The following is a 27,730-nucleotide window of genomic DNA, read 5'->3' on the forward strand; positions in this document are numbered from 1 at the left end:
AGCAGTGAGAAGGTGGTATGGCAGTGATGGCTTATCAAAATGGGTGCTGTGGTTTTAGGAATCAGGACTTCAAAGACTTGCTCGGTAACTTGTGGAATGTAAGATACTTCACTTATTTCTTTTTCTAAACCCATAGGGAGTGAGAATACTATTTGCTAATTATTTGAACAGGAGGGAGTTGGCTAAGATAGTGCCTGTTAACTTTGTACTTCGGTGTTACTTACCTTCCAAGGTGCTGATAACATGTCACCCTGTCAGCCTGTGGCTTTTCACATTTCTCAATCCCTGACTGAACCAATAGTGAGGCAGGTAAATTAAGGAGTTTCCTACTTTGGAGAGACGATAGAGGGAGGATATTCTTGTTCCACAGCTCAGGAGGCCATAGATAAGCGGTCCCACCCTTACTGTAACATTAACCGTTTCCACCTTCAGGAGACAACAGTAAGCTTCCTTTCTTCCTGCTCTATGGAGTTCACAGATGGGATCTTTGCACTTGAACTTTTCAAAACCCATTTAGATCCTTCCAAAGTTGTTTTTTTCCAAAATCTGCTAGCTGTGTTTAGAGTTACCTGGCTGTAGAAAGAAAAATCTGTATGTTCAGTTAGCTTTATTTTCTACAATGAAGGAAAGCTCTCCTAGAGACACTCAGAAAAACGAAACCAAGCCAGCAAAGATATAAACCATTAATTTTATTTCCATTCCTAAAATGTACATGAAGTCATTGATTGATTTGATTACTTAAAATAGTCTCTTTGCAAAATCATCTCAGAAAATATACTAAGTGTATTAAAAAAAAATTCAAACTATCGCTGAAAATTCTTTTAAGCCCTCTGACTGACCAGCGTGTTTTCAAAGCATATGTGATGATTTTCCAAGGTTTCCATGACTATAAGGAACAAAGAAACCATCTTGGGACCCAAGCGGAAATTTGATCAAAGTTATCCAAGCAATGTTTGTCTACTTCTTTACAGACTCACAGGTTGCCTGTTTGGTGGGGAGGGGCCTCTTACAGAGTGTACCTAATTACAGGATTTCCCTAATTACAATAGACTTTTCTTCACCTACAATTTGCTACATTCAGCAATGTAGTAGATAATGAGGAAATAAACTCAAGAACTTTTAACTGCTTCATACAGTTTTATGGACATACTAAAGTACAGTCTTCATCTTAAGAACTGAAGACTGGAATGCAAGAGAACAAACTGATGGGATACTGGAATGAAGAACAACAAAGCTGGGCAGAACTAGGTGTGGCGTCCTGGTGCATTAATCTTGAAAGCCAGCCCAGTGATACCAAGAACAACAAATAGATTCAGATTTCTTTTTCCAAAATAAACAACCAAAAAAATTGTGCTACTTAGGTTTGGATTTTCAACTAGTTAGTATTTCTGTATTCAGTTTGTGAATTATTAAGATCTTTTCACTCCTCCCTTTTCAAAATCTTCTTTTGAGTGCTTTAACTGCTTTGAGAGCATCAGCTTCTCAGAGAGGGAATGAAATTAAAATCTCTTGGGTAACAATTTAAATAAGAAAAATCGTGAGGTTAATAAAGTAAGAATTGAGGATAATTGTAGACTTCAATTATGAAAGCCCACTGTTTCCTTTAAGGGAGGGTTTAAAGCCGATTTGTTTTGTTTTGTTTTGTTTTTGATTCTTTGTGAGACTATAGAAAATAGCTAAATCAGTTACAGCATAAACTTTTAGGGATGAAATTAACCTGTAGCTAAAAAAAAAAACAAAAACAAAAGAGTTCCCTTCTCCCAATTAGTATTTTAAGTGTAAAACCAAAGCCTTGAACTCTTTGAGCCATTCAGCTCTCTACTGCCTGCTTGCACTACTTCACAGCATATCCGTAGATGTGAGGGCGCATCAGCTTCCAGGACAGTGGGGCCTGCAAATGCTGCAGCTTCAGCTTGGAGAAGCCGGCCTGCTCCAGGGTCTTCCAGCTCTCTCTGGTCAGGCTGCACCCATCAAACAGAAGGTACCACACAGGATTCAGGACCTGTTGCCAGAAGTAATTCCAAGTTGAATGCTTAGCTGCTACATGCTCCATGAAATAAAAAGCTCCTCCCTGAGAAAGAAAGGGGGGGGGGGGAAGAAACACACATCAAGGATTTTAATTTTGGGAAAACAAACTTCTGAAATGACTGAAGGTCAGATTTCAGTGGCCCCCAAGGCCAACTTCATGAGAAGACATGGAGAAATTAAAACTTACTATGATACTATTTTGGTTAATAATGTCTGTCATCTTCTGTCAAATTTTATGCAGAGCTGCCAGTCTATATTTTCTGTTCATAAAAGTAATACATAATAATAGCTAACACTTCAAGCGGTTACTTCATGCAAGGTCCTAAGTTTAATGCCCATCACATGTTAACTCACTTAATCCTCACAATAAACTTATTTGGTAAATATTATTATTATCATTTAATCATTCATATTTTTACAGATGAGGAAACAGTCACATAGGAAATGAACAACTTGCCTGAGGTCATACAACTTGTAAATGTCAGAATCAGGTTTTTTTGTTTTGTTTTTTCATTTTTATTAGGTAGAATTGTTACAGTTTGACTGCACGTATACAATATATTGCACGTAAATACATATACACAATATACTGCCCATACTTTTAAAAATTTATGTATATGTACTAAAGAACATTTAGAACTTCAGCTTTTTAAACTTACATAGTTATCAAAGGAATAAAGCCAACCACAAAATAAGAATTAACTCAAAAAGATACATACACCCTGCTATTAACAGCAGCATTCTTTATAATTGCCAAGACAGAGAAGCGTCTTAAGTACACATCAACAGATGAATGGATAAAGAAGATGCAGCATATATATGTAATGGAACACAACTCACCCATAAGAAAGAAGGATATTTTGCCATTTGTGGCCCTTCATTCATTTTTTTTTTTCACTTCAAAAAACAGAATTTTATAACTGGCGTAAACATTTCCATTGCATCAAAAACAACAAAATACTTAGAAATAAACTTAACCAAGGAGGTTACTTATCCTCTGAAAACTGTAACAAACATTGATGAAGGAAATTGAAGATGATGCAAAGAAATGGAACGAAATCTTGTGCTCTTGGATTGGAAGAATCAATATTATCAAAATGGCTGTATTACCCGAAGCAATTACAGATCTAATGCAACCCTTGTCAAAATACTCAAGACATTTTTCACAGAACTAGAACAAACAATTGTAAAATTTATATGGACCCATAAAAGACCCCAAACAGCTAAAGCAATCTTTTGTAAGTCTTTTTTTTTTCCCCCTTCTTCTTTTTGTTCTCTTATGGTTTGATGACTAGAGAATTTCGTTTAACATTTGTTGTAAAGCTGGTTTGGTGGTGCTGAATTCTTTTAGCTTTATCTGTAAAGCTTTTGATTTCTCCATCAAATCTGAACGAGAGCCTTGCTGGATAGAGTATTCTTGGTTGTAAGTTTTTCCCTTTCATCACTTTAAATATAATGTGCCACTCCCTTCTGGCCTGTAGAGTTTCTGCTGAAAAATCAGCTGATAACCTTATGGGAATTCCCTTGTATGTTATTTGTTCCTTTTCTCTTGTTGATTTTTAATATTTTCTCCTTATCTTTGATTTTTGTCAATTTGATGACTATGTGCCTTTAGGTTGATCCTGTGTGGAAATCTCTGCACTTCCTGGACTTGGGTGATTCTTTCCTTTCCCAACTGGGGGAAGTTCTTGGTTATTATCTCTTTAAAATTTTTCTCAGGTCCTTTCTCTCTTTTCTTTCTGGGATCCCTATAATGCGAATATTAGTGCACTTCATGTTGTCCCAGAGTTCTCCTAAACTATCCTCATTTCTTTTCATTCTTTTTTCTTTTTTTGGTTCTGAAGTGGTGATTTCCACAATCTGTCTTCTAGTTCACTGATCTGTTCTTCTGCCTCATTTAGTCTGTTCTTGGTTCCTTCTAGTATGTTGTTCATTTCAGTGATTTTATTCTTCAACTCTGGGTATTCTTTATATTTTCTAACTCTGCTAAAAACTTCACTCTGTTCTCCAAACATCTTCACCATCATTACTTTAGGCTCTTTCTCAGATAAATTGCCAATATCCTCATCATTATTTCTTCTGAGGTTTTATCTTGTGCCTTGGCCTGGGAGATATTCCTCTGCCGTCTCATATTGTCTATCTTTCTATTTGTATTTCTAGGTAGGTTAGTTACATTTCTCAACCTTGGAGAAGTGGCCCTCTGTGGGAGATATCCTATGTGTCCCAGCAGTACACTCCTCTCTTGTCACCCAAGGGCCAGGGTCTAGCCAGTCCCAGGGTAGAGTCTGGCCTGCGTGGATTCCTTCCACAGGCTTTGGGATTGTTTTCTTATTTCTGGTATCTGCCCCTAGTGGATGAGGCTGGACTAGAAGCTTATGCAGGTTTCCTGGCAGGAAGAGCCGGCGCCTGCCCACTGCTGGTTGAAGCTTGATCCTGGACCTCTGGTGGGTAGGGCTGTGCCTAGAGGCGTTTGTGGCTTAGGAAGTTGCTGATGGGTGGGGCTGTGTTCCCACCCAGTATGTTGTTTGGCCTGAGGCTTCCCAGCCCTTAAGCCTACAGGGTGGGGGTAGGTCTTGGTGCTAATGATCCAATCAAGATGTAAGCCTGCAGGAAAGCTCATGTAGATGAACACTCCCAGAATGTCCACCACCAGGTTTTATGTCCCCTGGGAGAGGCCCAGCCATCCCCTAAGTCCCTAAGAGATCTTCCAAAACCAGCAGGGAGGTCTTGCCCATGTTCCTGTGAAATCACTGCCTCTGCCCTTGGACCTAGTGCATGCAAGATTCTGTGTACACAACCCAAGAGAATGAAGTCTCTGTCTCTCCCAGTCCCGTGGGGATCCTGGAGCTAAGCTCCGCTGGCCTTCAAAACTAGATTTCCTGAGTCTCCTTCTCCTCCCAATGCTAGAACTCTGGGCTCGGGAGCCTGGCGTGGGGCTTAGAACTCTCACTCCTGTACAAGGGCCTCTGCAACTTAATTCTCCTTCCTTGTGGATCGCCCACCCAGGAGGTATGGGGCCCAATTGTATCGTGAGCACGCGCCTCCTGCTGTCTCACTGGCTGCTTCTTTATGTTAACAGCTGAAGATCTTTTTTGCTACGTTTCAGTCTTTTTTTTGATGATTGTTTAGCAGTCAGTTTTGGTTTTGTTGTAGTCATAAGGAGAGGTGAGCTCTTGGTCCTACTACTCTGCTGTCTTGACTGGAAATACAGAACCAGGTTCTTAACTTGAGTGGTCTGGCTCCAGAGGCTGTCAGTACTGTCTCATCATTATGTTTATTGTAGAAAACTTAGAAAGTACAGAAAAGTTTAAAAAGAAAAACAGTCACCTTTTATCACCTTGAGATAGCTACTGTTAAGATTTTTTTGTGTACTTTTATATGAATATGTGTTTTTTCCTAAAACTAGGACTAGAATATACATTGTTTTATAACCTGCTTTATTTTATTTATGTATTTGAATATTATTCTAAAACATGGCTTAAAAAATCTTTACACAATATTTCACATCATTGAAGTTATCAACTCTTTAACCATTCTCACTTAGGCTTTTTTTTGCTATTATAAATACTGTTACAGTGAACATCCTTCTCCATAAATCTTTGTGACTGTCTAAAACTATTTCCAAATAAATAAGTTGCTAAAAAGTGGAATTGCTAAATCAAAAGTCTGTACCTTTTTAAAGCTGTTGGTACAAGTTGTCAGATTGCCTTTTGGAAAAGTTGTAGCAGTTTGCATTCATACTAGCAATAAGTGTGAGTTCCCATCCATAACTCTCATTGATACTTTTTCCCCCCGTATCTTTGTCAATTTGATATGTAAAATGATACTTCATGTTTGATGATATGCATGTCTTTAATAATCTTAATCTTAACATCTTTTACTAAACTTTATTGGTTATTTGCATTTCTTTCTGATTTGTCTGTTGATACCCATTATCAATTTTCTAATAGGCTGTTGGTTTTTTTCTTACCATTAGTAAGGGCTTTTAGTATAATTAGACTATGTATACTACAAATACTTTCCCATTTGCTGTTTGTCTTTTAATTACAATTTTTAAAACTTCTTATTTTACTGTAAAAAAAAATCTTGTAATTCATCTGAAAATTGTTCTTAGGCTCTGCTTGCAAACCTGTGGGAGTCTGAATCCATACCAAGCACTGCCTGAGACTAAATACCATGTCTTACACTTTTGTACTGTTGTCACAAGGATGTAAGTGATAGGATTAATTAAAATACTGAATTATCTCAAAGTGTTACTGAATTCATGATAATGTTTTGTCATTAGGTATTTTATTCAATCAGTGGAGACTGTGGAAATTGCTGGCCTGGGAGGTTAGTAACTGCTGCTTTCATTAGGACAGACATATAAACGTAGGTCAGGTGTGGACATAATGGAGGCTACATGTTACTAACAGGTCTTCAGAAGTTTTCTACCATCTGCCTCTGGGGGCGTATGGGGAAGGGGCTGATGATTACCTCCGAAGGCTGTGGTAAGTGTCCCACTTTTCTCAGCCTCTTGTAGTCACCCTAGTCCTGGCTGTCCCAGGCAGAGAGCTTAGAGATGGAATTCCCCCGCATTCTATAGGTAAGTGTAAGACCTGTATTCATGAATGGAAAACTTGAAATTTCCAGATTGAAAAAAAGAATTCCACAAAATAGGACAGGAGAGAAGAGGAGACCCAGGCCTGGGGAGGTGGATACACAGGTTAAACTAGAGATGCCTCTACCCATTCAGGCAACTCTCAGGTAGATGGCTAGATGTGAGGGTTTGGGGTCAGAAGAGAGATCTGGGCTAGATACTGAGATTTGGAAACCATCTGTGTATCTGTGGTAACTGAAAACTTTGGGGGCATGTGAGATTGCCGAGGGGGTGTATGTAAGTGAAATGAGAGCCAAAAAAGAAATTCCAGTGCTTAGGGGACAGGCAGAGGAAGAGCAGCTAGCAAAAGTGGCAGAAGGGTTGAAGTCAGAGAGATAAAAAGCCCTGGTCACAAGCGCTGTGGCACAGCGATAAGAATATTTGCATTAAAGTTAGACCTAGAAGCCCTGTAACTTGTGGCAAATTTCTGAACTTAACTGAGTCTGTTTCCCCAGCCCAACCCAGAGACAGTACTTGCTTTAAAGGACTCTTGTGAGGGCTAAATGAGAACTTAGTAAAGCTCTGATTCTGTTCAGCAGAGAGTAGGTGCTTCGCAGGAGCTAAGGAAGACTACCAAGAATATGAGCCCCTTGAGACTACCAGTGCTGTAAACTGGAGACAGTTACTTGCTTTGCAGGGGTGCTGTGAGATTAGTGACACTCTAGGCAAAACATCTACTGACTGCGCATCAGTGCCCAGTCTTAGGACACAAGAACCCAGGACTTGGGTATCAGAATCAGACCTTTTTCATTTACTACTTTGATGTCGGCCTATCCTTGAGCCAAAGACAGAATCACAGTTGGCCCTCAGTATCCACATGTTCTGCACCCTCAGATTCAACCAACTGCAGACAGAAAATATTTGAAAAAAAACCCAGAAAGTTCCAAAAAGCAAAACTTGAATTTGTCACATGCTGAAACTGTTTACATAGTGTTTATACTATATTTACACAGCATTTATGATTTAAAATAAAGATGTAGTATGTGTACACACACACAAACACACACACACACAAAGGAATATTACTTAGCCATAAAAAAGAATGACATAATGCCATTGGCAGCAACATGAATGGATCTAGAGGTTATCATACTAAGTAAAGTAAATCAGACAGAGAAAGACAAATATAATCTGATAATACTTATATGTAGAATCTTAAAAAATGATAAAAATGAATCTATTTACAAAACAGAAGCAGACTCACAGACATAGAAAACAAACTTATGGTTACTAAAGGGGAAAGGGAGAGAGGAATAAATTAGGAGCTTGGGATTAACAGATACATACTACTATATATAAGATAGATAAACAACAAAGTCCTTCTGTATAGCACAGGGAACTATAATCAGTAACTTGTGATAACCTATAATGAAAAAGCATCTGAAAAAGAATATATATGTATATGACATAACCACTTTGCTGTACACCAGAAATTAATACATAATTGTAAATAAACTATACATCAGTTTAAAAAAATAAAGTATACAGGAGGATGCACATAGATTACATGCAGACACTATGCCATTTTATATAAGGAACTTGAGGGTCTGCAGATTTTGGTGTCTGTGGCAGTGGTGGGGGGACCCCAAAGAAACTGAGGGATGACTGTATGTCATTGCCTGTAAACACTATCTCCAAGTCCTTTTCTTCCTGAGAAACTTCCTTTATTAGAAAATAAAACAGAACATCCTTTTCTCCGAGAATAGTAAATTCAAATGTTAAGATATCCATACTTTGTGTTCAACTATGTTTAGAATAAAACTATTTTAAATTAGTTTTTAAACAAAATAGTAAAGGTAATATATGAAAATTACATACAGGTGTGAAGAATTTCAAACTGTACAGAAAGGTATAAAATAAAAAATAATTCTTCCCCATCATTCATTTCCCTTCCCAAGAGGGAACCACCATTAACTGCTGTTAATAGTTTCTTGTCTGTCATTCCCATTAATATAAGTACTTAACGTAGGTATATTCTTCTCCACAACACAGAAATGGACTTATACTCTACATAATATTCTGTGCTTTCATTGCTTTTTTATTGCTTTTTTAAATTTAACATTATGTCTTGAGAATTTGTTTTTAATCAACACAGATAACTCTTCTTTGTTCTTTTTAACAACTGAACAGCTTTCTTTTAATACCATGTGACAGTTTACTTAACAATCTCCTATTGATGGATTTTTAGGTTATTTCCAATTTGTGGTATTACAAATAATGTAGTAAATATCTTTGCATGTGGCTAAATTTTTGCACATTTGTATAGCTACTGTATGAAAGAGTAAGTATGCTTTAAAATTTGATATTATCAAATTGCCCTCTGAAGAGAGCACTTCAATTAGGATGTCCAGTCCCGCAAACTCACCCCAAGACCGTTATTGACCTTAAAAGTCTCTGATAGTATAGTAGGTAAAAGTGGTATCTTGTTTTAAGTTCTTTTTAAGTGACATGTAGTTGATTTACAACATAATAGTTACAGGTGTACAACATGGTGATTCAATATTTTTATAGATTTTACTCCATTTAAAGTTACTATGAAATAATGGCTATATTTCCTTGTGCTGCAGAACATATCCTTATTGCTTATTTTCTACATAGTTTGTATCTCTTAATCCCATCCCCTATTTTCCCCCTCACGGCTTCCCTCTCCCCACCGGTAACTGCTAGTGTGTTCTCTGTATCTGTTAGTCTGTTTCTGTTTTGTCATATACATTCGTTTGTTTTATTTTTTAGATTCCCCATATAAGTGATTTCTTGCTTTAATTTGTTCTTTAATTGCAAGAGTAAACATTTAATCCTATAATTGGCTATTTTTATTTATATTTCTATTCCAGTGCTTTGCTCTCTTTTTTAAAAAAATTTGGTAGAAGAATCTATTGATCTTATTGATTTATGACATCATTTAATATGAAGGAAGTTAACCCTTTGTCTATCATCCCTGGCAAATACTTTTCCCATCATTTTTGTACTTTGTATCTCGTCCTTTTTTTTTTTCCTCTGCAGGAGTTTTATATTTTATGTATTTATGTATTCTCAGCCTTTTCCTTTATAGATTCTTTTACACCCTAAGATTTTTTAAAAACTTCAACAATGTCTTCTCTAGTAGTTTTACTTTTTGATAGGATGTTTTGAGTTACGTGAAATTGATAGGACTGCCCTTGGTGATAGTGGTTGTTATTAACCAGTCCTCTTCACACCCCCGCACTCACCGGCCTTAGCACTCTGCGCACTTCCTGGAGGATCTGCTTCTCGTTCTTTACGGAGCACAGAACCAGGGTGCAGACCACCACATCCATGGAGCCGTCCGCCACCTGGTGCATGTTCTCCCCGGCAGCTACCACAAAGCGCTCAAACTGCAGGTGTCGGTTCTGGGCAATGCTCTTGACCAGGAACTTCTCAAAGTTGGGGTTGGGGTCGATACAGGCCACTCGGCATCCAGGCGGGTAGAACTTGAAGTTGGCCCCAGTGCCGCAGCCCAGCTCCAGCAGGGAGAGCTTCCCGGAGGGGCCCGCAAACTCCTGCAGGTTGCTGAAGAGCTCCCGCTTCTTGCTCGCCATCTGTTTATTGTAAATCACAATGAACTTTGCCAAGAAGTGGGGGAACCATTTTTTGCATATCCAGTTCCACATGCCCAGGAAGTTCAGCAGATACATGGGAAATGCCAGGATGCAGACGGCCAGCTGGAGGACAGAGATGGTAAGCGCCATCATTCAAAGAAGAAAACAGATCAGCAGTTAGAGACTTGACCCCTTTAAATGCAAGAGGGTGGGGTTCTGGCCACACTCTGGAGCCAATCAGCTGCAGAGGAAAGAAGAGCTGCCTGTGCCGGAAAGGCGCGGCTGAAGTCAGATCTTGGGCAAGAGGCCCATTTCCCTCAATTAATAGATGCTTGGCAAATGTTGCCTCATAGCTTAGTTTTCTTCAAGCAAAATGAGAAGGTTCCCAGCTTTTCCTTAGAAGAAACGCTGACTGCAATCCCTTATTACAAACCTATTTTTGCTTCCCCTTCTCAGGGTTTGGCGACTACTGCTAGTTACCTGCTGCGTTTTAAATGCAGTGTCCTTAACCCTGCGAGTTCTCCAGTGACCTCTACTAAGAAAACAGAAGCCGTGGGTGTAGCCTGGTTAAACAACACTGGAAGGCCCCTGCTAAAGCCCCTTTATTACAGTGTTCCTCCTCCTACTCCCCTCCCATCCCTCCGACTCCACCTCACTGTTTCATAAGGAAGTGAAAGGACATGCCTGTCTGGCCACCGTTAACAAGAATTTGCCTTTCTGAATTCTGGCGGAGGCTCTCATATGTTCATAATTCAGTGATGGGATCATTTTTAAGTGACTGTTTTGGGGCTGCCCATCTTTTAAAGGGCAAATTGAACCTTCAAATTGTGTCCAACTACTAATTTATATAAAAATAGTTCCCAGAGTATTCACATTTAGGAACCTAAAGTATTCAGAAAATAGTTTCAAACATCCATCTGTTTTTAGCAAGAAAGCCTGGGCTTTAAGATGGTCAGGGAACACAGAAATTTTTTAAAATAATGGTCATATTTATTTTTTTAAAACCAGGTAATAGATACAGGGAGTGTTCTGTTGCTTCATTATTTGTTATACCTTACAAATATTTTATAAATATTATGTACCATTTTAACAGCTTTTTTGAGACAGAATTGACATACATGCATATACATATTTGAAATGTATAGTTTAAGTTTTGACATGTACATACTTGTGAAACCATCACTTCACTCAAGATAACATATCCGTCACCCTCCAAAATACCTCCTGCCTCTTTGATTCCTCCTTCCTGCCCTCTCCACTCCAAGGCCACCACTGATCTGTTTCCTATCATTAGAGATTAGTTTGCCTTTCCTGAATTTTATGTAAGTAGAATCAGACAATATGTCCTTTTTTGTCTGGCTTCTTTAACTCAGCATAATTGACGGTCATCCATATTGTTGCATGTATCCATTGATTTTATTGCTGAGTAGTATTCCATTTTATGGCTGTGTAACGGTTTGTTTATCCATTAACCTGTTGATGGACTTTCAGATTGTTGTGTGTTTTTCGCTATTACAAATTAAGCTAATATGAACGTTAGTGGGCAAGTCTTTGTATGGACATACACTTTCATTTCTCCAGGATAAATTCCTATGGGTAGAATGTATAAGTCCCATGGTAGGTGTATGTTTACCTTTAAAAGAAACTGCCAGACTGTTCCCCGAAGTGGTTGTACTGTTTTATATTTCCACCAATAATGTATGAGAAATTTAGTTGCTCCATATCCTCACCAATGCTTGGGATGGTTGTCTTTTTAATTTTAGCTATTCTAAAAGGTGTGCAGTGGTCTCTCACTGTAGTTGTAACTTGCATTTCCCTGGTAATTAATGATGCTGAGCATCTTTTAATGGATTTGCCATCCATGTATCTTCTTTGAAGTGTCTGTTGAAATCCTTCAACATTTTTAAACTGGGTTATTTTCTTACTGAGTTTTGAGAATTCTTTGTATATTCTGAGTGCAAATCATGTATCACATATATGATTTGCAAAAATTTCCTCCTAGTCTGTGGCTTGTCTTTTTAACGATGCCTTTAGAAGTGCAGAGATTCTTTCTTGTGCTCTCCTTGCTTGCTTTTGGTATCAGGGTAATGCTGTCTTTGTAAAATGAGTTTGCAAGTGTTCCTTCGTCTTCTGTTTCTTGAAAGAATTTGAGAACTTCTGGTATTAATTTTTCTTTAAATATTTGGTGGAATTCACCAGTGAAGTCTTCTTTCTTTATTGGGAGATTTTTGATGACTCATTTCATCTCCTTACTAGTAGTAGACCTTACTAGTTCAGGTCTCCTGTTTCTTCATGATTCAATCTTGGTAGGTGGTATGTTTCTAGGAATTTATTCATTTCTCTTTGGTTAACCAATTTGTTGGCATATAATTGCTCATAGTAGTCTCTCATAATCCTTTGTATGTCTGTGGTATCACCTGTAAAATCTCCTTTAATGTATGGTTCTATATGAGTCCTCTCTTTCCTGATAACTCTGGTTAAGTTTTGTCTATTTTGTTTATCTTAAAAAAAAAAACCTGTTAGTTTCCTTGATCTTTTCTATTGTCTTTTTAGTCTCGATTTCATTTATTTCTACTCTAGTTTTTGTGATTTCCATCCTTCTACTAACTTTGGGTTTTATTTGTTCTTTTTCTAGTTTCTTGAGGTGGAAAATTATTTATTTAAAAAAAATTTTTTTAGGGTTTTTTTTTTTAAATTGAAGTATAGTTGATTTACAATGTTTCAGGTGTCCAGTACCATAATTCAGTTATACATATATATAATATCTATTCTTTCTCAGATTCTTTTCCATTATAGGCTATTAAAAGATACTGAATATAGTTCCCTATGCTACACAGTAGGACCTTGTTGGTTATCTATTTTATATATGTTAATTCCAAGCTCCTAATTTCTCCCTCCTCCCCCTTTCCCCTTTGGTAACCACGGTTTGTTTTCTGTCTGTGAGACTATTTGTTTTGTAAAAACATCGATTTGTATCTTTTTTTTTTTGATTCCACATATAAGTGGTATATGATATTTGTCTTTCTCTGTCTGCCTTACTTCACTTAGAATGACAATCTCTAGGTCCTTCCAGCAGTTTACTTTCAAATTGTTCAACCAAAAAAAAGCATGTGTGGAGAGAGAGAAAGATAGTGTGCAAACAGGGCAAGATGCTAATATTTGGGGACTAAAGGTGGGCAGTTATAGTACTTACTGTTCAACTTTTCTGTAGGATTGAAAATTTTCAAAATAGCTGGGGTAAAATAATGCTTAAGAAGAGTTTATAAAAATTCTTGTTATAATAAGTCAAATAGGCAGGACTCATGGTAGCTATTTTTGCATAGAAGGGCTATGGATGATTTTCTTTATACTTGTTTTCTGTAATTCCTTCAGTTAATATGAGGATATACTATTTGAGGAATTACAAAAATAAATTTAAAAATAGAATACTTTTTAAGTTAAAAGTTATTTGTATACAATTTTAAAGGTTGCTTTCTATTTACAGTTACTACAAAATACTGACGCTTTTCCTTGTGTTGTGCAGTACATTCTTGAGCCTTTCTTATATCCAGTAGTTTGTACCTCCCATCCCTGTATTGTGCCCCCCACCCCTTCCACCCAGTAGCCACTAGTTTGTTCTCTGTATCTGTCAGTCTGCTTCTTTTATGTTAAAAAACAGTATATGTGAGTAGGACTAGAAGCAAGTCCTTTGAGTGTATAAGTAGAAACTAGTCCTTTGTCTTATTAAGTTTTTCAGGTGAAAGTAACAAGATAGTTATCCAATGCCTAATGATCTATGCAATGAAAAGGCTCATGTGAATCACTGATGGGAAAACAATAACAGTAACCAGTTACTGAGCACCTTCAAGGTATCAAGAACTTCGTATAATCAACTTATTTAATCATCACAACAATGCCATAAGTAGGTATTAATAATTGTCCAAACTCTTATAACTACTAAATTAACAGAATGAAATTTGAAACAAAGTCAGTCTTAGATTCCAGAGTCTATCCTTTAATGGTCTCTTGTGGTGGGGAGAAATGTTATATAACTGAATTCTGGTTGGCTGAAATAAGGGAACTAAGCTGGCCAGAAAGATAAGAAGTTGCAGATGGTAAGTCCTGTGTGATTATAAAGGCAGACCTAAGAGGGGAGGGTACAGCTCAAATGGTAGAGCGCATGCTTAGCATGCATGAGGTCCTGGGTTCAATTCCCAGTACCTCCTCTAAGAATAAACAAATAAATAAACCCACTTACCTCCCCCCAAAATTAAAAATAAAAGAAAGGCAGACCTAAGGAGTAATTAGGATATACCTTTGAAGTGAAAAGCTATGCTTTTCCCCTCCAGTGTTGTCAACACATTTTAGAATAGTTTCTTTATATTACTAATATGCAGACTCCTTTGGCTCAGAGTCAGGTAGAAAAATGGGAAATGACTAATGTATTATACTGATTTTTATATAACCATTACCAACTAATTCCCTATAAAACCTTGTCAATGGGTAAACTAGGGTCTCTTTCAAGAAAGAACAGTTAATATCCTCTCACTGTTGCTCACAGGCCTATAAAAATCACAGTCTTCCACCCCTTGAGTGATAAACCAGTAATGATCCCCAGGGGAATTAATTGATGGAAAACTCATGCTTGCTTTCAGTTAAATCCTGAAATGAGGTCAAGCTAAGCAAAACAAAACAACAACAAAAATACGTGGTTTTACCTGGCTGAATGTGAAAAACAGGGATGAGAAAATAATTACTTCTCCTTTCCTACATGGGTTCTCCAAAGATTAAGGGAGATGTGAGTTGATTAATAGTAGATATTAATCCAGTCAACTTTTTCTTAGTCATGGTAAAATGAATCCCAGATTGGCATCCATCCTTTTCCAGCATGCTTTTCAGTTACCTCTCCTCACAGTTCACTTAAAGGGCCCAAGGAATACAGACTTTTAGCATGGGCTTCAAGAAAATAAGGTTCAGAAGCTAGGTTATAATGCTGGGGAAAAGGTCACAGATACATTTCTAAATAAAGAATAAATTATTTGGGGGTATTTGCACCACAATTCTCAGCATAGGAAAGAAAGTATTAATATTAAATAGTTTTAATTAGAATTTGATAAGTAAGCAGATACTTATTGCTCCAAATATCCTTTGAGAACCAGAAACAAGATGATAATTCAAAAAATAAAATATCATACAAAAATAATATATCATACAAACAAGTATTTTTGAATAAAATAAAATCTAACTTAAAAGAGCAGCTTTTGTTTTAATTATAAACTTTTTACTATTTGACATTTATACACATAAAATATATATTTATTTAACTGAATGTTTTATACAAACTCCAGGAAAGTATTCCAAGTGGAAAATTATGATTATAAAGTAAAACAATCAAGATACATCAAGGAGGCATGTGATTCAGTGCCAAATTTACAATCACATATCTGTTATGTCACAATCCTTTTATTCCAAAAAATGTTCTCATGAGAACTCCATAGTGGGCAATTACTTATGAAAAGAATAAATAATTTTCATTATGTAGAACATGGAAAAGTACACGATGCAAAATAAAGATTCTTCAGAATTTCTTCATGGAGTTGCTAGTAAGACAACAGAACCTAAAGCTACAAGGACCTGTCCAAGTAGAATATTTATGTCAAATATGCCTTTATTGCTTGCCTGGTAGAAGTGATCTGTCAGCCACTTTTGGAAGAAGACTGGCCCACTATAGACACCAGGGAAATTTTTTCGACCACAGCCGTATCCATAACTGGTAATTCCCATTACAAAATATCGTTTATGTTCTGGTAAGTAGCACATTAATGGTCCACCACTATCACCCTATTAAAAAAGTTCCAAAATAATGTTAGTTACTTCCAGTAGTCCTTAAACAACAGTAAAGCTGGAATAAAGTAATCACATTAAACATATATTTATATAAATATACATTTCCAGTATACCTCCAAGTTACAAAGATCCATAGGTTTTTGGTTTTATGTTTCAACTCAAACAGGAGGTATGCAGTCTGGCCTGGTATTTAGAGGAGTCATATAGTTGGAGGATAAACTTCCCACCTGTATAGTTTTGAACCAGAATACTATACATCAGGTTGTTTGAATTTTTTAGTGCAGTTACTCAGGAGAAGTGATTGAGGAAGTATGCAAAATACTGTAAATACTGTCTATTAGAATACTTCTGTTGCTTACTGCTGTGTGGGAAATGGGAACTAAAATATCTGAAGGCTTCTTTTAGGTGTGTGTCTGGTTTGCTAACTGGAGGAGAGGAGTAAGCTGGCGTCTTCCTGAGTGTTGACATTGGCTGGTGTAGGATAAACAGGAATAAGTGCTAAGCCTCCCAACAGGATTACAAGTACAAATCGCTCTCGTAGTTCTCGTAGTTCACAAGACGGTTAACGTACTGAGACACCACTGCTAAGAACTGTTAATCATTCAGAACAAGAGAGACACTGCCGTAACTGTTTCAGTGCCTAAAGGTTTGACTATGTTTTGAAGGTGTTTTCAAATCCTCTCTACAAGGTAAACACTGAATAATTATTTTTGATGATGAGAATGTTTCACTTATGAATATAATTCAGTTAGTTTGGATTCTTTTACTCAGCAAGATTTTTAAGGAAAAGGACACAGGAAAGATAAACCCTGGATTGTAGAAATCAGAATGAATAGGAAAAGATCAAAGCATGGGACACTCTTTGGGAGTGATGTGCTGGTAAATTTAGAAGTAGTGAAGAAAAGAGGAATAAAGATTCCAACAGCACAAGAGGCAAAAAAAAAAAAAAACAGCAAAAACAAAAACCATAAATTCAACTTAATAAAAAAACTCAAGGGCTTGTGCTACAAATGGTAACATCAGGAAAGTGAAAAGACAGTCCACAGAATGGGAGAAAATATTTGCTAACCATAGATCTGGTAAGGGACTTGTATCCAGAATATATAAAGAATGTTTATGACTCAAGAATAAAAAGATAAATAACTCAAAATAAAAACGGGCAAAGGCTCTGAATAGACATTTCTCCAAAGAAGATATGCAAATGACTAATAAGCTCATGCAGCATCAGCATCATTGGTCATTAGGTAAATGCAAATTAAAACCACAATGAGATACCATTTCACACCCACAAGGATGGCTGTAATCAAAACTCTAGTTTGAAAAGATACATGCACGCCCAATGTTCAGTATTTACAATAGCCAAAATATGGAAACAACCCAAGTGTCCTTCAACAGATGATGGTTTAAGAAGACGTGGTGTATATATACTATGGAATATTACTCAGCCATTAAAAATGAAATACTGCCATTTGCAGCAGCAACATGGATGGACCTAGAGGATATTACACTAAGTAAAGTAGGTCAGACAGAGAAAGAGAAATATTATGTATCACTTATGTGTGGAATCTAAAAAATAATACAAATCAATCTACATATAAAACAGAAATAGACTCACAGACATAGAAGACAAACTGGTTACCAAAGGGGAAAGGGAGTGGGGGAAGGATAAATTAGGAGTATGGGATTAACAGATACAAACAACTATACATAAAATAGATAAGCAACAAGGATTTACTGTATAGCACGGGAAACTATATTTAATATCTTATAATGACCTATAGTAGAAAATAATCTCTCTCTCTATAAATAACTGAATCATTTTGCTGTACAAGTGAAACTAACACAGTATTGTAAATCAACTATATTTCAATTTGAAAAAGACAGACAATAACAAGTGCTGACAAGGTTGTGGAGAGACTGAAACTCTCATACATTGCTGGATGAGAATGTAAAATGGTGCAGCCACTGTAGAATAGAGTTTGGTAATTCTTCAAAATGCTAAACATTGACTCAATAATTCCACCCCTAGGTAGAATTTCCAAGAGAAAGAAAAACATACCTACACATAAAAACATATACACAAATGTTTATAGCAACATTATTCATAGTACCCAAAAGGTAGAAATAGCTCGAATGTCCATCAGCTAATGAATGGACGAGTAAAATGGATGAATAAAAAACTCTTCTCAGAATTAAAATGTAGTATATCCATACAAAATTGTATTATTTGGAATAAAATGAACAAAGTATTAATACATGCTAAGTGGGGATGAACCTTGGAAACATGCTAAGTGAAAGAAGCCAGACACAGAAGACCTACAGTGCTGAATGATTCCATTCATATGAAATTTCCAGAATAGGCAAATTTCTAGAGGTTAGGGCTTGGGTGGGTGAGAGGAGAATGGGGAGTAACTCCTAATCGGTAGAGAGGTTTTTTTTGGGGGGGGGTGACAAAAGTGTCCTAAAATTAGATTATGGTGATGGTTGCACTACTCTGTAAATATACTAAAACCCCACTGAGCACACTTTAAATGGGTGAATTGTACATATGTAAATTATATCTCAATAAAAGTAGTAATAAAAAAAAATGAAAGATTCAAGGCAAAATTTGGTTAACCATGACTAGGAAACCAAGGAATCAGGTAAGGAAGACAATTTGGATTACTGAAATAGTTAAAAAGGAAAAAAATAAGTTAGTACTTATAGATTTGAGAATTAAGACTTCACTAGAAAGTGATCAAAGGACTTGTTTAAGTTCACTTTTGTCTTCAGAAAATATTTCTAAGGCAAATTATTTGGTCTTACCCTGCAAGTGTCAAAAACTCCATCTTCATCACCTGCACAAAACGAAGTGTTAGGAATTATTCCCCCATAACTCTTCTCAGAATTACAGAAATTTCGAGAAATATAATGCACTTCTGCTTCCTGTAATTTTTTTGTAATATTACCTATTAACAAAAAAATACCAGTAAATTATTTTGGAGAGCAGACATTTTGACAGAAATATAAAATGCTCATGTTGAATAGTTTTTCTTTCCAAAGTGACTGATTGAACAATTATCTAAAATTGTGTGTGTATGCATGTATATGTATGCCTAGAAAGATTGCAGAACAAAGTTCACCAAATGTTAATGACAGTTTTCTCTAGATGGTAGGAATTTCAGGTTATTTTTGTTATCTTTGCTCTTCTGTATTTCTTGAAGATCTCACAAAAGGATCTATGGCTTTTACAAAATAGAGCTATATAAAAATTGTCAAGGGCTAAAGAGGTAAATACTGAGGCCATGTTAAGTTGTGAATTGTGAATAATTTTTATTAAATTTTCTAATGATGCTAAGTCTTGAAGAATGTTGAACATGAAAATAGAACAGATTTTTAATTCATGTACTTCCCTAACTTCTCTGCTAATTCCTGAACATGAAGTGGTTCTTTGCTGTAAGAAAGATAGGAAACTGCAAAATAATACTTCAGGAACCATTAAAGGACAGATTATTGTAAGATTTATCCATAGAAAAGCCACTGTAACAGCAGCATCTGGTCCAATCAACCTGCTTCAGAGTTACAGTTATCACATGTGATAACCGAATATTTGTGTGCCCCACATCCTTCTCCAACTTTTCAAGTAATGGACATTATCCCCTTGGCTGGATGCAGGTGGGCAAATGACCCAACTGTTCCGTTTACAGAATTCCATTCTCCTGGTTGCACCGACTGGTCTAAAGGTGAATATATTTGGAAGAAGTCTAGCCAATTGGAATACTTATCCAGCATTTTAAAACTGGAGCTGCCAGAGAAGAACCTTTTTCACCCCAGTCACATGACTGTTTAGCTATAAGTTCAAAGCAGCCTGTAGCCATAGTTCCAGCCCTATGAGGACAGGCATGCTGAGAAAATAAAGTCAACATACAGAGAGAACAGGAGTAGGAACTGAAAATAAAGTATGTCCTGATGGCATTCACATTCCTGCACTGAGGCTTCCTAAAGGTCAGCCACATTTCTGCCCTTTATTTTAAAATAATTAAGGTAGCACTGGCTGTATATAAAAGAATATATGGCACATGTAAGTTATAGACTGTAATAGAAGAGAACCCCCGTGACTCTACCACCCAGTTTATGAAGGATACTGATGCTACCAATACCAGTGGGGTGTTGGTGCGGGATAATTCAAAGTAACCAGAGATTTTCCAAGTGAATAGGAAGAGAGAGCCCAGAAGTAGACGTCTGGGTTTTCTAGTCTGTTCTGCTGGTCACTTAGAATATTCTTGCACAGATGTAACACTGACTAAATTACCATGGTTTTAGGATAAACCTTGATTTCTGGATGGCAACTTCTCCAGCATAGTTTTCTTCCATAGGAGTGTCTTGGCTAATCTTGTGTCATTTAGAATGAGCTTTTTAATTGTCTCAAAACTCACGTCAGGGTTTTATCATTACCTGTTTTTTTTTTCCCTCAGTTTTTCAGAAACAATTGACATTTTTCATGTATTGAGTCATCCTGTTCAGGCATAAAGTTTACCAATCTGTCTGTTTACTTAGGTATTCTTTAATGCCTTTTAGAAATGTTTTAGGAATTTTTTTCCATCAAAGGCCTGCAATCTTTTGCTAGATTTATTTTTAGCTATTTAATCATTTTGGTATTACGGTAAATGTTAACTTCCATTAACTTTGGTTACCAAGAATTGTCAAATACCCTTTACTTAGACTCACCAGGAGCTTACTTTTTGTCACGCTGCGTTACCAGTTGTACTGTGTGTGTGCATGTGTGTAAATTTTTCTGAATCATCCAAGACTGAATGGCTGACATTGTGCCTTTGTACTCTTAAATACTTCAGTGTGTAGTTCTTAAGAACAAGGACATTCTTTTATACGTGGGCTTTTGTTTCTGGCTTATTTTACTTAGCGTAAGGTTGTAGTAGGTATCAGTGCTTCATTCCTTTTTATGGGTGGGTGGTATTCCATTGTATGACTGTACCACATTTTATCTATTCCTCAGTCGATGGACATTTAGATTGTTTTCATTTTTTTGTTATTGTGAATAATGCTGCTATGAACATTCAAATACAGGTTTTGTGTGGACAGATGTTTTCATTTCTCTTGGTTATCTACCTAGGAGTGGAATTGCTGAGTCATTTGATAACTCTATGTTTGAATTTTTGAAAAACTGCCAAACTGTTCCAAAGCAGCTGCACCATTTTATATTCCCACAACAGTGTATGAGGGTTCTAATTTCTTCACATACTTGTCAACACTTGTCTGACTTTTTGATAAGTCATCCTTATGGGTGTGACATCTGTTAACTTTTAAAATTATATTTTCTAACTGTTGATACTGTGTAGAAATGAAGTAGATTTGGGTATATTATTGGTTTTAGATCTGGCCAATTAACTAGACTCAATTCCAGTAGATTATAGATTCTCTTTAATATAATCACATTATCTGTGAATAATGTTTTATTACCTTTCTAAGTCACTTGTCTTCTACACCTTTTACTAGTGTTGCTGCACTTGCTAGAAGCTCTACAACAAGAGGGAATAAAACAACTGATTTTAAAGGAAGTGTCTTTCTATAGCAATGATGTTTGCTGTAAAGGTAGATAACCTTTATCAGGTTAAGGAAGTTCCCGTCTATGTCTAGGTGGTTATGAGTTTTTAACAGTCCTTCTCCAGCACCTGTTGAGATAATCATGATTTTTTTATCCTTTAATCAGTTAATATGGTGAAATACATTAGGAAACTTCTAGTATTAAACCACCTTGAATTCCTTAGATAAACTCATCTTGGTTATGTTGAATTCTGTTTATATTATTCTTGTAGATTCAGTGTGCTAATAATTTGCTTGGAATGTCTGCATTTATGATGTTGGCCTCTCTTGTCCTATACTTAACCTAGCTGGGCATCAAGATGATTACTGTCCTTGTACACTGAGCTGGGGCATGTTCTCTCTCTTTGGATTCTTTGGAGGTATTTATAAGATTTAAATAATCTGTCACTGCTAATTACGGTAGGACTCACTTGTTCTGAGTTCTGGTGTTTTATATTTGAAAAAAATAATTTAACTACTGATTCAGTTCCTTTACTCGTTATAGGACTATTCTTATTTAGTCATTTTGGGTTAGCAGCATTTTCTAGGGATTTATCCATTTTGTCTAAGTATTAAAATTTAGAGCATACAATTATTTAAAGTATTATCTTTTAATTCATAATATTATTTACACTTGTGCCTTCTCTCTTTTCATCAGTCTTACCAGGGGTTGGTTGTTTTTTCAAAGGTTTAGATTTTGGCTTTGTTGGTCCTCTTTCTTATGACTTTATTTTCTGTTCATTAATTGCTGTACTTATCTTTATTTCTATTCCCCTGCTTTTTATGGGTCATGTAATATTCTTTTAACCTTTATAAAGGTGGACATTTAATGCATAACATTCAGCCTTTCTTATCTATTAGGTCGAATATTTGCTCTTCCATATGGTTGAACCTAAAAGTATACATATTTAAAGTTTTAAATCTCTCTTTATGCAGTATCTTAGTTGCAGCACTCGAGTTTTGCTGTGTAGTATTTACATTATTATTCAGTTCTAAAGATTTTAAATTATTATGATTTCCTCTTTAACATATGAGATATTTAGTAGTGTATTTTGAATTTTCCAAATGCATAGTTTAAAAAATACCTTTGTCATCTTTTAAAAAGCTTTATTGATGTTTAATTTACCTAACATAAAATTTGTACATTGTAAGCATGCAGTTCAGTAATTTTTGGTAAATCTATACCAGCCCCAGGTGCAGTTTTAGAATACTTCCTTCACTCCACAGAATCCTCTCATGCCCATTTGTAGTCAGTTCTCACCTCCAGTCCAACACTCAGGGAATGACTGATAAGATTTCTATCCCTATGGCTTTGCCTTTTCTAGAAATTTTGTATAAATAAATCAGTTATAAAATTTGGAGTTTTTTTTTGAACTGTCTGTTGTGTTCCATTGATTTCTAGGCTATCTTTATCTTTAAAGTAAACAAACCAATATCATATACTGTATAGATTTTTAGTATATTTTGAAATTAGGTAGAGTAACTCCTTCAGCTTTGTTGTTCTTCAAAAACTTGTGGCTATTCTAGGTCCTTTGCTTTTCCATATACATATTAGGATCAACTTGTCAATTTGTACAAAAAATCTTACTGGGATTTTGATAGTGATTGCATTGAGTATATAGGTCAATCTGGGACGAAATGCCATATTAACAACATCAAGTCTTCCAATCCATGAATGTGGAATGTCTTTCCATTAGTTCTTTAATTTCTCTATGTAATGTTTTGTAGCTTTTGGCATACAGGTCTTGCACATCTTTTAATGCAACGAGTCTAGGTGTGGATCTCTTTTTAAAATCTTACTTGGGGTTGAGCTTCTTTTATAAATTAAGATTTTTCATGAAATTTAGGCAGTTTGGGGCCATATTTTCTTCAAATATTTTTTCTTCCCCATTTTCTCTCTCCTCCCCTTCCAGAAGTCCCATTATATATATGTTGGTACACTTGATGTTATGCCACAGGTCTCTGAGTGTGTGTTCATTTTTCTTCAACATTTTTTCTCTATTTTCTTTAGATTTGATTATTTCTGTTGCTGTAGTTTAAGTGCACTGATTCATTCTTGTCCCATCTCATATCTCTAGAATTTCCATTTAGTTCTTTTAAAAATTGTCCATTTCTGCATAGATGTTCCCTATTTGATAAGTCATTATCATCACACTTTTAATTCTTTGAACAGTCGTGTCATTTAATTTATTGAACATATTTAAAAAGCTCTTTGAACGTCTTTGTCTGCTGTATTCAACATGTGAGCCTGTTCAGTCAGTTTCTATTGACTACTTTTTTCATCTGAGTATAGGTCACACTTCCCTATTTTGTTTTGTGTTTTTTGGGCATGTCTTACAATATTTTTGTTGAAAATTGGACAGTTTAGATTAATATATTGTAACAACTCTGGGTTTTGATTCCCTTCTCAACGTTTTTGCTGTAATTTTAAAAATAACTTGCCTGGACTTAAATTGTAGAATCTGCGTCCCCACGTTGTATGACTGTTGATATCTCTGCTCAGTTTTTAAATTCTTTTCTTATCTTTTTTTTTTTTAATTTTTTTGGGGGAGGTAACTAGGTTTATTTATTTTTAGAGAGGGTACTGGGGATTGAACCCCAGACCTTATGCATGCTAAGCATGCACTCTACCACTTAGGCTATACCCTCCCTTCAGTTTTGAAATTTGGATTTTTACCTTTTAACCTGGCTTCATAGAGCTGGCCTATGTGTCTGCATAGCTTAGTGGTCAGTTAATGATCTGCGCTTTCATCCTGGGCTGATGGATCTATGTGTGGGTTGGGGAGTGCATTTTTTAATTTTCAGTTTTCACTTTATGCTGTGCTCACTGAGATTTTTCCCACACATGTATACATGTACAGTTTCCCAGTAAGCCAAGGATGTTTGGAGAGCTTACCTAGCCATGCTATAGCTCTCTCATTTTCCAGTTCTTCCTGTTAAATTTCTTACTGTTCCACTTCTGGCTCCATCTTGGGTCACAGTCCCAGGCCAACAGAGCTGTGGGTTCCCCTACTCATCTCTTGCTGAATCACTACTTTTATTAACAGTGCTGCTGGCCTGGATTTTCAACCGCTGCTCCAAATCAAGTCTGTCTCCTCTGGTAGCAAGATCCTTTTTCCTCATGATCCTGGTAAAACTATTGCACTGACTGATCTAAGACGGGAATTAGGAGCAGCCACAAGCAAGACAACTACAAATTCCTCTTTTTACCCAACTCTCTAGCTGTTTCTAATGAACAAATACTCCTCAATTTGTTGTGTGTTTTGGTTGATTTTCAGAGCTCTGAAGTGGTTGCTTTTGACAATTTTGTCCAGTTTATATTTATGTTGGGGGAAGAGGATCTGCCAACCTCCTTATGTTATCATAGCCAAAATTTCTCTTATTGTTTCTAAATTGGTTGTAATCAGAGTATATAGTCTGTACGTTACCTGTCCTTTGAACTTTGAGATTTGTTTCATGGCCTAGTTAGTGGTTGATTTTTATGAAGATTCCACCTGTGCTTAAAAAGATGAAATTCTATGATTTTGGGGGGCAGAATTTTCTGATTTAGCTATTAAATCAAGCTTGCTAATTAAAACATTCTAAATCCTTACTGATTTTTCATCTGCTTGATAAAAAACTTATATTAAAATTCTCTACTATCATATTTGTTTGCCATACAATTTTATCTTTTAAAGTATCTTTTAATATTATCTGGATCAGATTTATTAGCCTCACAAGTCTAGAATTGTTCTGTCTTCCTGGTGAGTTGAATCTTTCTAAATATATAATGATTCTCTTCGTCCCTAATTATTCTTTTATCTGAAAGTCTATTTTGCCTGCTATTTGCATAGTGATATCAGCTTTCTTTTAATTAGAATTCACTTGGTATATTTCTTTCCTGTTGTTTTACTTCAGTCCTTCCATATCCTTATATTTTAAGTATCTCTTGCTAAAGCTAGATTTTCTGTTCCCTAATCTGATTATCTTTCTTTTAATTAATTTTATTATCTTTCTTTTAATTGCGATTTGGTCCATTAACATTTATTGTGATTATGAAAGTATTTGGGCTTGTTTCTAATGTCTTATATTGCACTTTCTATTTTTCTCACTTTTTTAATGCTTATTTCTACTTTCTTGGGTTTTTTATTGAGATTTTATTTATTTATTTATTTTTTAATGGCAGTATTAGGGATTGAACTCAGGACCTTGGGCATGCTAAGCATGCATTCTATCACTGAGCTATATCCAAACCCCCGTCTTTATTTTCTTATTTCATTTGTTTCTTTCTACTGGTTTTCAAACTGTATCTTTTATTTCTATTATTGAAATCTGACCATTCATGCTTAACTGTAATGTTAATGAGTATCTTAACACTTCTGAGTTATACAAGGACCAAATACCACTTTAATTCTGATTACTCATTCTGAAATACATGCCTTTTTCCAAGTATTTAAATCTTTTTTACTACCAAAAATATGCTTTATTTTTATTGTATTCCAAGGTATCTCAGCCGTGGCACTATTGACAGATGACTCTTTGTTGTGGAGGGTGGGAGGACCAGCCTGGGCACTGAAGGATGATGAGCCGCATCCCTGGCTGCTGCCCATGAGGAAGCCATTAGCATGCTTACCTGCTGCCCACCAGTAAGACCAGAATTTTCTACAGATGCTCCCAGATGTTCCCTGGGGCAAAAGTGCCCTCAGCTGAGAACTACTATTTTATGTAGACGCTGTTTATTTACATTTACCTATAATTTTACCTATGTCTTTGCTCACTTCTTATATCCCATACCTCCCTTTTGGCATCATTTTATTTCAGATATATTTTTTGTTTCCTTTGCTGATAGATTATTGGTAGTAAACAGTTTTTGTTCACTCTTATTCTTTTTTTTTTAATTCCAATAGACTGCCATTTTTTTATTTTTTAAAGGTTATACTCCATTTATAATTATTATAAAATACAGCCTATATTCCCGATGTCATACAGTATATCTTGTAGCTTATTTTATACCTAATAATTTGTACCTCTTCGTCCCTCATCCCTGTGTTGCCCCTCCCCTGTCTCTCTCCCCACTGGTAACCACTAGTTTGTTCTCTATACCTGTGAGTCTGCTGCTTTTTTGTTATATTCACCAGGTGTATTTTTTAGATTCCACATGCAAGTGGTATCATACAGTATTTGTCTTTCTCTGTCTGACTTATTTTACTTAGCATAATGCCCTCTAAGTCTACCCTGTATTGCTGCAAATGGCATTATAGTGCTCTCATTAGTGTATGTTTGACCCTCTCATTCTGTCCTTTTTATACTTTACTTTCTATGGTATTTTCTCTGTGCCACAGTCTAGGCAGTTCTTCAGATATATCTCTGGTTCACAAATTCCCTCTTCACCAGAGTCTAATACAATATTTCATCCATTGAGTTTTACACTTTAGCAATTACATTTTTCATTTTTAAAGGTTCTATTTGGTTCGTTTTTTAAATCTTCCTGGTCATCCTAGATTGTCTGTTGCTCATTTTGAATTCTTTTTTATTTCTGTAAATAATTCACATACACTTATTTTATATTTTATACCTAAAATATTAATATCTGAGATCCTTGGGGGTTTAATCTGTTGTTTTATTTCTATTGACTTTCATTATTATGTTTTGTTTCTTTATGTGTTTAGCGATCTTTGATTGTGAGCTGATGTTTGGTTGATTTTAATCTGGGGATCCTGTATGTTACTTGGTACTACTTTAGCCCACTGAATTTATTTCTATTATATTTTTTTAATTGTCACAGTTATTTGGTTCTTTTTCATATCACCTTACTTTTTATTCATATTTTCAAGCATATCTCTTATTTTTGTAATATATTAAAATTTTTAAAAATATCTGATGATTCTAGTATCTGAAATCTTTGCAGATCTTATTCTGATGCCTGTTGTTTCTGCTGACTCTCACTCATAAATGCTTTGTTTCCTTTGGTGTGTAATCATTTTTTTAAATTATATTCATTTTCATTCAGACTTTATCTGGTGAAGTTCTTTGAGGTTTTAGATCAAATTAGGTTTCTACTCAGATTATTGGCATTTGTTTTTTCTCAGGCATGTAGAGACATTAACAGTCTAGGAACTAT

General features: G+C 35.8%; 1 protein-coding gene across 5 annotated transcripts in view; it reads right to left on the reverse strand.

Annotated features, from left to right (window-relative positions):
• Positions 1–669: 669 nt before the first annotated feature.
• The window catches only part of LOC102543958 (transmembrane serine protease 12), a 42,508-nt gene continuing 15,447 nt past the window's right edge, over positions 670–27,730 (reverse strand). For 3 of the 5 annotated variants that reach the window (XM_072972803.1, XM_072972802.1, XM_072972804.1), the window contains exons 4-6: positions 18,856–18,998; positions 15,883–16,044; positions 670–2,071 (exon numbers count right to left, since the gene is read on the reverse strand). In XM_072972803.1, the coding sequence (XP_072828904.1) occupies positions 1,835–2,071; positions 15,883–16,044; positions 18,856–18,998 (542 nt within the window). In that variant the 3' untranslated portion in view covers positions 670–1,834. Of the gene's footprint in view, positions 2,072–9,876; positions 10,455–15,882; positions 16,045–18,855; positions 18,999–27,730 lie in introns of those variants that run through there. The other 2 variants (XM_072972805.1, XM_006202972.4) reach the window with 2 other exon arrangements.

The sequence above is a fragment of the Vicugna pacos genome, chromosome 12, assembly GCF_048564905.1.
Source record: "Vicugna pacos chromosome 12, VicPac4, whole genome shotgun sequence".
Lineage (NCBI taxonomy): Eukaryota > Metazoa > Chordata > Mammalia > Artiodactyla > Camelidae > Vicugna > Vicugna pacos.